Source organism: Carassius carassius, chromosome 11 (genome assembly GCF_963082965.1).
Source record: "Carassius carassius chromosome 11, fCarCar2.1, whole genome shotgun sequence".
NCBI classification, from domain to species: domain Eukaryota; kingdom Metazoa; phylum Chordata; class Actinopteri; order Cypriniformes; family Cyprinidae; genus Carassius; species Carassius carassius.
In genome coordinates, this window is record NC_081765.1 from 4,032,581 (window position 1) to 4,044,278 (window position 11,698).

General features: G+C 38.3%; 1 protein-coding gene across 1 annotated transcript in view; it reads left to right on the forward strand.

Moving 5' to 3' along the window:
- Positions 1 to 10,347, forward strand: part of ubr3 (ubiquitin protein ligase E3 component n-recognin 3) — a 54,898-nt gene extending 44,551 nt beyond the window's left edge. The window contains exons 31-39 of the mRNA XM_059561396.1: positions 3,424 to 3,529; positions 4,908 to 5,008; positions 5,789 to 5,922; positions 6,644 to 6,742; positions 7,640 to 7,765; positions 7,867 to 8,028; positions 9,253 to 9,462; positions 9,550 to 9,689; positions 10,143 to 10,347. Of these exons, the coding sequence (XP_059417379.1) occupies positions 3,424 to 3,529; positions 4,908 to 5,008; positions 5,789 to 5,922; positions 6,644 to 6,742; positions 7,640 to 7,765; positions 7,867 to 8,028; positions 9,253 to 9,462; positions 9,550 to 9,689; positions 10,143 to 10,260 (1,196 nt within the window). The 3' untranslated portion in view covers positions 10,261 to 10,347. The remainder of the gene's footprint in view (positions 1 to 3,423; positions 3,530 to 4,907; positions 5,009 to 5,788; positions 5,923 to 6,643; positions 6,743 to 7,639; positions 7,766 to 7,866; positions 8,029 to 9,252; positions 9,463 to 9,549; positions 9,690 to 10,142) is intronic.
- The last annotated feature ends 1,351 nt before the right edge of the window (positions 10,348 to 11,698 follow it).

Below are 11,698 nucleotides of genomic sequence, written 5' to 3' on the forward strand. Positions count from 1 at the left end.
TTTGTTCAAATTTTTTTATATCTTGTGTTGTATCTCGTATATCTTTGTTTTGGTTTCTCCTTTTGAATGCCGAATATGTACTACTAATAGCTGCTGATATGAGTAGCTCGTTCCTCTCAGGCATGCGCAGAATGCACGTGTTAGTTTGCTATCGGCTGTAGTTTGTGCGGTGTGTTCCAGTGCAGCTTTTTGGTCCGACGCTGCCGACACGATACGACAACACCAACGGCTTTCATCGCCGCTAGTTCTTTGAAGTCGGTTTGGTGTGTCCCGGCCATAACATCCACACACTGGCTCTGTATAAATGAGTTCAGTCCTTGACACTCAATTGCAGTTGAAGAGATTTCACACTCCAGCAATGCAGCCATTTTCTGAGCTACATTAAACCCACATCCACAGAGAGGGCCAGGTTTACTCAGTCTCGGTACATTAGAGATCAGATCAGCAAGAGAACTAGAAAATAGAAAGTAAGGACGAAGAAAGGGAAAGTGTGTGCTGATTGCTCCATACAAAACTCTCCACCATTGTGCTAGGATTGTGAGTGGTTACTAGGATGCCATTGGTTTGGGGTTTTGTCTTTTGTTTGATGTGGCTTTGTTGGTTGTTTTTTTTTTTTTTAATTTTGTTTCTGGTTTTGTTTGGATTTTGTTTTTTGGTTTGGTTGTATTTGGTTTGTTTTTGTTGTTTTAATTTGCTTTGTTTGGTTTGATTTTTTTTTTATATATAAGTATGTTATGCAGTGTCATGTGACATGACATAGTTTACAAGTTAAATTTAGTGATTTACTCAAATGTAAGTGACTGGTAAAAAGTAGTTGCCTTCCAGAATGACTCTTGACTTCTGTAGTACTGCTGTCAGAATTGACATCAGATGTCCTGTATTTAGTCATAGTGATTATGGGTTGTAATTAGAAGAATTTGAATGTCACTTGATGTTCATTCTTTCTCTGGATGTTAGTGTAGATTGGATGACATTCACTTTAGCCATTCAAGTCTCTTTGTGGTTCGTGTTTCATGTCTGTGTGATTGATGGCATGTAATTGGGGGCAGGTATGCACACTATAATCACAGGTGGGTGGAGATGGAAGATCAATATGGAGGCAGAGAGTGTGTTAGGATAGGGGTGGACGAGAAATAGAGCGATGCAGAAATCTCCGATTTGGCTGTCTGTCTACATGATAAAGTGATTGCAAATTGGGTATAAGCAAGAGCATGGAGGATCGAAGTGAATATCTGGAGATCTCTCACACTTTCATTTGCCATCATGACTGAGGTTTGAGAGTGTTCATGTTCTTGTAACAGAACAGAATGCAAATGGATTTTTGAACCTGTTGCTAGTTGTCCAAGACATTGTTTTTTTTTTACTTTTTTTTTTTTATACATTTTTTAGAGTTTTGAGGGAAGAGGATGGACTAATCATATGTAAATTAAACATTATTAAATTATGAGATGCTTTATTTGAATGCTTGGCGAAAGTGTTATTTTTAATCTCGATTTGAACAGAGATAGTGTCTGAACCCCGAACATGCAGGAGCTAAACCATTTAGGGCCTTATATGTGAGTAATATTTTGTAATTGATATGGAACTGAATAGGTAGCCAGTGCAGAGACTGTAAAATTGGGGTAATATGATCATGTTTTCTTGACCTGGTAAGGACTCTAGCTGCTGCATTTTGGACTACCTGTAGCTTGTTTATTGATGAAGCAGGACAACCACCTAGAAGTGCATTACAATAGTCCAGTCTAGAGGTCATGAATGCATGAACTAACTTTTCAACATCAGAAACAGGTAACATGTCTCGTAGCTTGGCAATGTTTCTAAGATGGAGGAATGCAGTTTTTTAACATTGGAAATAGGGTTTTCAAAAGACAAGTTGCTGTCTAATATAACACCCAGATTTTTGACTGTAGAGGAAGTAACAGTATATCCGTCTAGTTGCAAACTGAAATCTACTAGATTCTGTGTACTGTTTTTGGTCCAATAATATCTCTGTCTTATCCGAATTTAATAGGAGAAAATCATTGGTCATCCAATCTTTTACATTTTTAACACACTCTGTAAGTTTAGATAATTGGGAAGTTTCATCTGGTCTCGTTGAGATATATAGCTGAGTATCATCAGCATAACAGTGGAAACTAATCCCGTATTTTCTAATAATATTACCAAGGGGCAACATGCATATTGAAAATAGCAGAGGATCTAGGACAGATCCTTGTGGCACTCCATATTTTACAGATGATAAATGAGACTGGTAAGATCTAAACAATTTTAGAGCATCAACTGGAACAGCCTAAAAAAAATTATTTAGCATGTTTGATCTAAAAATACATTTTTGCTGAAATATTGAAACATTTTCTTTGAACATAATTATATTAGTATTTTTATGTACATAGTATAATTGGTATAGTAATTTTATAAATTGAATAACCATTACTTGAGTCTTCAGTGTCACATGAATCTTCAGAAATCATTCTAATATACTGATTTGCTCCTCAAGAAACATTATTAATATAATATTGAAGTTGAAAACAGTTGTGCCACTTAATATATATATATATATATATATATATATATATATATATATATATATATATGAAAACATTGATGTATAGAAAGTTTTGAAGAACGTTATTTATTGGAATTTTTTGTGCAACATTATGAAAATCTTTACTGTCACTATTGATCAATTAAATGCATTGTTAAAAAATCTTATTGACCACGAACAGTAGTGTATATTGAAGTTGACACACATTGCTCATGGTGTGAGATTCTGTAAAACTGAGGTGCAAAGCAACAGCTAAAGGCCTCTTTTGACACGTGTAAATGGGCCGACACTTCAAAAAATAATGCAGTCATAATGCAAAAGCACTCTTGGGTTGTGTTGAAAATTTAATTTCACACTCAATCAACCAATACGTGTTTTAAGCTGTTCCCCCTCTCATATTTTGATAAAGAATGCTTTGAATGAAACAATTTTAACAATTGTTATCCAATTGGAACAATTGTATCCAGTCTATCTTAGTTACCTATAGGTGGTGCTATTGCTATGTCCAAAAGTCTGTAGATAAGCCAGCATCTAATATGTGGCTGGTGTTTTGCTTCTGGTAATAATGTACATCTGGCTTCCTGTCTGCACTAAGAATCCATGCAGCCTGTAAAGTACACACGTCTGAAATACATCACATCATTCATTGCATTCAAAGGAGATTAAATTAGACCGTTTAAAAGCTGAAACTGTAAAATGACTTCTAAATCAATTAGAAAGGTAGGGAGCACTGCTGCTGGTCTGGAGACAGCGTTTGGCGTTTTCATGAGGTCTGATGCCTGTCACATCCTCCTACATGCCTGGAGGCTCTACGCAAACTCCATTCATCATGTTGCACACACTAACTATGGTGTGTGTGTGTTCTGTGTGTGTTTCAGATCAACTGTTTCATGTGCTGGCCATGCACATGCGTCTCTACAGCATAGATTCAGCATACAACCCCTGGACCAGACTCACACAGAGCACGCAGAGCAGAGACAATGAGTGAGTACAAACACACACACACACAGTCTTCCTGAACTGAGACTTTGTATAAAATAGAAATTGCTAAACTCACAGTGTAGAATGGAGATCCAGCAATCAGAGATGCTGCTGTAATTATAGAAATTAAATTGTTGGCAAAAAAAACCTTCCCGCTAACACAGTGAAAGTATCCCTACAAAGGAAATCAGTTTCCACAAATCAGCATAGAATGATTTCTGAAGGATCATGTGACACTGAAGACTGGAGTAATGATGCTGAAAATTCAGCTTTGATCACAGGAAGAAATTATATATGTATATGTGCATGTATGTATGCATTTATTTATTTATTTCGGTCAAATGCAACCTTCAATTAGAATGGGAGTAGTATCTGAATAATTTACAATTAACTTTAAGTATACTAACACACACATATACTATGTAATCAGTAGTTTCATATTCATTGCTTGCGATGCAAAGTATTCTGGTTCACAAACAGATGACTCTGATGAGTTCTGACTGAACAAATCAGTCAAAAAGGCATGTTGACTTATAAACATTTAAAGATACACATGCACTCGTAAGTGTTTTGTTGTATTTTGATATTTAAAAGAAAAAAATGAATTAAAAAAACCCCCAGAAGGCAGAAGATTCTACTCTAACTGGCTTTTTATGCTGCGTGTCTGCTGCTGCGTCTTTTTGAGAGAGAGAGACTTGCACAAATGGGGTTTCCATAGATACCAATAACTACTGCATCTAGCAAATTATGGTGTGCAGCACTACATTTCATGAGTGCTGCGCTTTCTTTTGAGGGTTTATGGCTGTGTGGAGGTTACCGCTCACAGAGTCTCCTGTTTAAAAGGCACTTAACACTCTCGGGCGAGTTAAATGCATTGACACAGGCATTTTCACCTGTGCATCTCTTAGGACTGTTGGACGGGCTGGACTCGGACTCAGATGGGAGACAGCTGTGCCTATAAATACCTTGTTAGAGGCTTTTGAAGGAAAACTCTGTCACTAGAACCCTCTGGCGCTTTAGCAGTGCTATTAATAAAGCCATGTGAATAAAAGCACTGCTGTCACGGCTTCTGCCTGCCTCTGATCTCTTATCAAGCACAAAAGACGATGCGTTTTATTATAAGAGAGGTAGTTTTCGTCATTCTCGATATGTTTGGATCCCATTGTATGTTAATTTTATTTGGGTGTGTTTGAGTGCGTGTCCAAACGCTTTTGGGGCACGAGTTCTGCTCAAACGGACAGCACTTTGTCCTCACTAAATAAATATTTGCTCAAAGGATATTTTAATTGCAATCTTGGGTTTATGTAACCCGCCCACCTACTGTAAATGTACAGTAAGATTGTTGAATGCATTGTTGAATGATTGTGTGTTCTGTGTGCAGGTACTGTGATGATGAACGTCCTGAGGTGCCCATGCTCTTCAGAGACGTCCCGTCCCTCCTCATCATCTTCATCCTTACCATGCCTCAGCCTTTACACAAAGGTAACACACTCACACACACAAACAGTACACCATTTTACACGCACATAATAAAATAATTGATTGATCATTGATTGGCACTCAAATAAGCATCATGTGTTTCGTCATTGTGAGCAAGGGATCGATTTGGGTCCATCAGTCTGAAGACACAACACAATAAAGCTTGTATGAGAACAGAAACTCTGGGGTCTATAGAGCTCTTTGAGTGAGTGTCTCTGTGTGCGTCTTATCTGTGCTTTTATTCAAGTATATAACCAACATTTTTACATTTGGGGAGGCCAAAGTAAAAGGTTAAGAATCTTCTATAGAGGGAAAAAAAACCTTTTTCTGATTTCTGAAATTGCACAAGATTGTATATCGCTACAAAGTGTGCAGCTTTTGCAGATAATTTAGATTGTAGGGGTGAAGGTTAAAAAGATGAAGTTCGTAAAGTTATACAAAGATAAATTATTCTAGTGTTCCTGCTGCTCAAACAGTGGAGCAATGCAGCAAGGTCATGGGTTCAGTTCCCACAGATGAAAGCGATTAAAGGCTTGAAGTGATGAAATATATACCTAGAATTTGAAACAGTCATAATGTTATGTAATATGATGGATATATATATAATCCTAATCCTAATGAAATCATTATACATAGATAAATCATGGGCAGTGTAACTAACAAACATTTAAGTGAACGTCAGTTGTGATCTCATGCTGTGTTTTGCACTGAAGATCCTGCATCTGGTGTTGATGGTAACCGTGCTGTGTGTGTGTGTTTGTGTGTGTGTGTGTGTGTGGGCAGAGCACTTCACGTGTGTGGTGAAGGTGTTGTACAGTCTGCAGTACACACAGGCTCTGGTCGCTCTGTCGGTCAGGTTCAGCCGTGAGGAGAGACTCGCCTGGAGCAACACTGGAGCTGCCAAGAAGGTGCTGCAGGTGACCTACTCTTCACAGCCCAATCCAAGCTTTCTTAGACTTAAAGCATGTGTGTTGTAGTAGCTGTGAAACAGCAATATCAATTCATGTAGATTCTGTTGATGTTTGGTCGTGCGTGTGTATATTTGCAGTGTTTATTATTCAAAGGCTCAATGTGGCTCATCTAGTCAGATTTCAAAACTGTAACTATCAATTTTACAATTATTAAATAAGACCCTTGAAGATAGGCTAATTTTATTAAGAGAAAGAATATGTTATTGTCCAGAATGAGGGAACCTCTCAGATAAATCTCACTCTGAAGAGATCGTTAGTAATGGTTCTGCACTCGATTGAATGACTATTTTTGGTGTAGAGGGGCTTTGTGGGAAACAAATGTGAAGAGTTTCATGTCTTCGGTCCGACTGCTTTAATTCCACATTATAGAGTCTCTCTCTCTCTCTCTCTCTCTCTCTCTCTCACTCTCACTCTCACTCTCTCTCTCTCTCTCTCTCTCTCTCTCTCACTCTCTCTCTCTCTCTCTCACTCTCTCTCTGTCTCACTCTCTCTCACTCTCTCTCTGTCTCACTCTCTCTCTCTCTCTCTCTCTCTCAACCTCTCTCTCTCTCTCTCTCTCTCTCTCACTCACTCACAAAATACAGCCGGTGTAATTCGGTCCAGCTGGTACAATAACAGTGATTACAGTCTGAAGGGAGAAATGTATTTCATGTTGTTTCACACACAGAACACGCCAAACTCATGGGAGTCACTCCTGGGTCACGTGATCTCTGAGCTGACGAAGGCCAAAGATGTGTATGGGATCAACACCGAGGAAACCCTTGTGGTGAGTCACATGGACCACCCAGCACAACAGAACAGTCCTGTAACACCATTATATCCAAATCCTTCCTGGTTCAGCACTTATTATGTTTTAAGGACATCGCAATAATGAGTTGACCTAACAAACCATGCTAATAATTTGATTGCTTTTATGACTAATCTTACAAATGACATTTATTGGAAAAAATGTGATTGTTCATGTTGAATTCATTATAGTAGTAACCATGAGTGAACATACAGTATATAAAGAGAGAGAGAGTTATGTTCGTGCAAGGACTATTTATGTATATTATACTGTTCAAAAGTTTGGGGTTGGTGCAATAAAAAAAAATTAAAAAAATTAATGATTGTGTATTATGCTCACCAAGGCTGCATTTATCTGATAAAAAAACAGTTGTTATTACAGTTAGAAATGAATATTTTCTATTTTTAATATATTTTAAAATGTAATATATTTTTGTGATGGAAAAGCAGAATTTCCAGCATCATTGCTCCTTTTTTTTTTCTCCGCAATATTTTTGTGGAAAGTGTTTTTCTGATTTATTTAATTTTATATTTTATTGTATTTATTATATAAACCTCAACATTTGTTCTAAAAAATTGTAACTGTGTGAAAGTTAGTTACGTATGATCAGATAAATGCGTTCTTGTTGAATAAAAGTATTAATAAAAAATAAAAAAATGGTCGTATATCATCTATACATCTAATTTCATACTGACTTTTATGTAAAACACCTCCAGTTTAGTGTCAACCAGCCAAAGAAGAGCCATTCTCAGCAGCTCACTGTTATCATCGCCTGAAGCTTGTTCTGATCTCGGGGCCTGCTGTCAGAGGGCTGTTTGTCACAGCTTCATCAACAGGGCACGAGCTGTTATTAATGATGTCTTCTTCTCTCTGTAGTTGAGCTCCAGTGTGTGGTCTCCTCAGTCCATTGAGTTCAGCCTACAGCAGTTCTGTCTGCCCTTCCTGAGACTGTCCTGTTTACTGCAGCACCACCTGTATGGAGACAGCTTACCCGGCTGCCTGGTACACAAACATTCTGCCATTTTTATGTAAAGCTAGTTTCAATTACTATGACCTACTAATACTAAGCCCAGGTTGCTAACTGCAGGTGTCTGTGTTCCCAGGTGGAGGAGGAGTTCTCTCTGCTGGCCGGGTGTCTGGGTTTGGCTGGTTCTGCTCAGTCCAGTGCAGCGTGTCTGGAGTGGAATATCAATGCTTTCGATCTGATCAGTCAGTGGTGTTCAGAAGTCATCGCTCTGTCTGATACCCCCACCCAGCAGTCTGTGGTCAGTGTTTGTGTCTCCATGTTTCTTTGCACCCCGTTTTATTTGAAGTGTTGCTAACACCAGTGATTTAATTAGCTGTTACATTAATACTGTCAACCAAGCATGACTTGTGTCATTAAACATTATATTTTATATTTAGTATGCAACTTTGTAGAGTAGGGTTTGAACCAGTCAGATTTCATGCTGCACAAACAACTAATTTAAAGACACTCAGGGGCCGTTTCAAGACAGCATTTTCAGCCCAAAATGGGAAAACGTTTTGTGTGTTTTGTCTTTTCGTTTACACGACTGCTGTGTTTTGGGGACTGAACGCATATTTTTGAAAACGGGTTTCAAAGTGTACATTTTTGAAAACGCCAACCGTTATCGTTTCTGTGTAAACACCCAAAACAGGAATCTTTGAAAACGGTGATGTCATGCGCGTGTGTAGTACGTGTTAGGTATGTAGACATGTGCAATGCGTGTCAATTTTAAAGGCAAGTGCGAACAAACATACACAACAATGGTGGAGTACATGGTATTGTTGTTGCTGCTCAAGAGTTTGCTAACGCTTCTTCAGCAAAGTGTGGATTTACTTCACCAATATTACAACCAACAGTGGAGACACATCATATACAACTTATAATCATCACTTCCTAACAGGTACCGTTTACTATCAAGATAACAGCGCCAACTACTGGCCTGGCATACGTAATACAGCCATTGTGGCCATTTTCGCAGATACGTGCAAACATGAATCGTTTTGAAAACATGGTTGTGTATACGTAAAAACTACATTGTGTAAACGTAGATATCTTTGGTTGTGTCACAGTCATGGCGGATTAAGACAAGACTTTGAGTAATGTTAAAAAGATTCAAATTGGGTGATTGTTTTGGACTACCTTTCAACGGTTTGGGATCAGAAAGTGTTTTGTTTTTAGTTTTTTTTTCCCACAATCTTTGATTAAAGATCATCACAGGGCACAATAAACACCGCACATTCCATAAAAAACAGAACGGTTGTTTTTAATTTCATGGTAACTTTAATATGGAGAGTGAAATACAAGGTTTGTAGTTTGATTCCCTAGAAAAATGTACATTTGAGAGCTGAAACGTTTGTCACCTTTGAGCATTTTGTCCAGGCTGACACAACATCTTCCAGATATTTCAGATTTTTTACAAGATTGCTTTGAATGATAGTGAAAGGAAATGTAATTTGTGAGTGATTTTCTTGCATCTCTTCAGTCTCTATTAGGTCAGGATCCGCAGTGGGCCGCCCCTCGCCTCCTGCACCTGCCAGACAATTACAACACCATCTTCCAGTACTACCACAGGAAATCCTGCACCAGCTGCGGCAAGAGCCCTAAAGACCCTGCGCTGTGCCTGGTGTGTGGCACGTTCGTCTGTCTGAAGGGGCACTGCTGTAAACAGCAGGGCGTCTGTGAGTGTGTGCTGGTGAGTGTGTAGCAAACGCTTCAGTTTGAGGGATCTGTACACTGATTATAATCATGATTATAATGAGAAGTATATTTGAATCCAAAGCACTCTCAGCACTGTGGAGCAGCGACTGGTATCTTCCTCCTGATTAACGCCTCGGTCATCATTATCATCCGAGGCCATCGCTTCTGTCTGTGGGGGTCTGTGTATCTGGACGCTCATGGAGAGGAGGACCGAGACCTACGGTAAACATCTCACTGCTCTATTCTGCATCTGTCCTGAGGGTCCCAGTAGCCAGGGCAGAAACTTACTTTTCCATTAGGGGTGATTCTTGTAAGGGAAGTTTTTATACTAGTTATATTAAATGTGTATATATATATATGTTTTTTTTTTTTCTTACTCAAATTTAACCAATTTCAATCAATCAGAATCTGATTCAACGTGAGCCGATCTAAATGTACTTCCAAAATAATCAGCATTTTTCAAATCAAATTTTTAATTTATGTTGACAGTATCTTACTCGTGATATCCAAGTAGCCTCATCTTAAAATCGGGGCGTTTTTGTTATTTTGGTGGCATTCTTGCCCTGCTCAGTAGTCATTTATTTGTGGAGTTTATTTGCCGGTTCATTTCTTTTATAGAGAAAACGGTTTTCATTTCCTGCTGTAAGCTCTTGTTTTTTATTTCCTGTTCCATAGTCGAGGAAAGCCTCTGTATTTATGTGAGGAGAGATACCGCGTTCTGGAGCAGCAGTGGGTCTCGCACACCTTCGACCACATCAACAAGCGCTGGGGTCCCCATTACAATGGACTTTAACAGTACAGCCCTCATCCTGCAGAAGACAGGTCACATGATGTCAGTGCCAGCCTCTGTGTCGTGTAATATAAAGAAAACCTGCATTGAGTTGGCCACCGCCTGGGTTCATGTGAAGTTTAGTGTACAATCAACCCTACTCACTAACCGTGTGTGAGTGTGTTTTAAAAGTGATTTTTTTGTGTGTGTGTGTGGATTTATAGGGGAAGAATTTAGTTTTGTTCCAGCAAACTCAAAGTGAAAGCACACTGAGTGAATCTGTGTCTAGTCTGTTGGACTCACAAGTGGAATAATACTCCCGTTCTGTAATGTTTGGAAAACTGAAATAGTTTTTGAGGAGAGAGACTCTTGGAGGGAAAAAGAACAAAACCATTTTGACAAATATTAAACCAATCATGTATAGACATCAAAATTAATATCAGAAGCTTGAATGCTAAAGGTACCAAGACTCTACATATCCCCCATGACCCCATCGTGCTTTTTGAGTTGAAACACATCTCATAGGACTGACTGTGGGTTTGAAAGCAAGATATGAGACGAAATATCAGCCAGTTAGATGCTGTCATCCTCAGGAATATTATTATTATTTTTTATTTATTTTTTTTGCTTGGTCTCGGATTAGATTTTAATATTTAAGAAGTGCTGCTATTCATTGTTTGAATAAAGTAAATTATACCTTTGTTTTCCAAATGAAGGCTCTGTTTTTGATGGTGGTGGGTGGTCCGTTTAGTTTATTATAAAAATATTCCCCTGCAACCTTGTAGCACATTATATTTAATGGCTAGAGACAGAGCTAGTCTTTATGTAATGATCTGTGGCCCTTTCCCTGAGATAAATGTGAACTAAAAAAATATATTTTTATTTTATTTTTATTTTTTATTGCATTAAGAAAATGAAGCTGATTTTAGAATAAAGATTATTTGTATGATTTTCCCGACTAAGACAATTTGCCCTAAATTCTTATTACTGCAAACCATCTTATGGTTCTAAAAATATGCTCCCCTTTTTTTAAGGGTTAAGGGTGAAACGGTGATCTATGAATATTGATAGATTTCCTGAGATTCCCTGAACTATAGCCAAACTAATCTTGCCACACACCCACCAGGTCAGCTGTCACTCATAGTTTTGATTGTCTTTCCCATATTCTAATTAAATGATAATTCCTGGACTGGTGTCTGATGGTCCATAGGGAGCAGTGTTTGCCATTACACTGAGCTCTGGTTCAGAGAGTCACATCATACAGATTCTCAGAGCCTTTTGATGGCTGTTCTATTGGTAGCAACTGGCTGCAAGAGTCCCATTTCTCCTCCTCTAATATTTATCCCAGGTAGTGAAGTTTTCTTTTGTTTAAAGACATTATTATTTGTGTTGTTGTGATATTGTCATGCACACACCATTCAATATCTCAAATTCCTGATCTAAAGTGTTCCTGAAAAAAGGG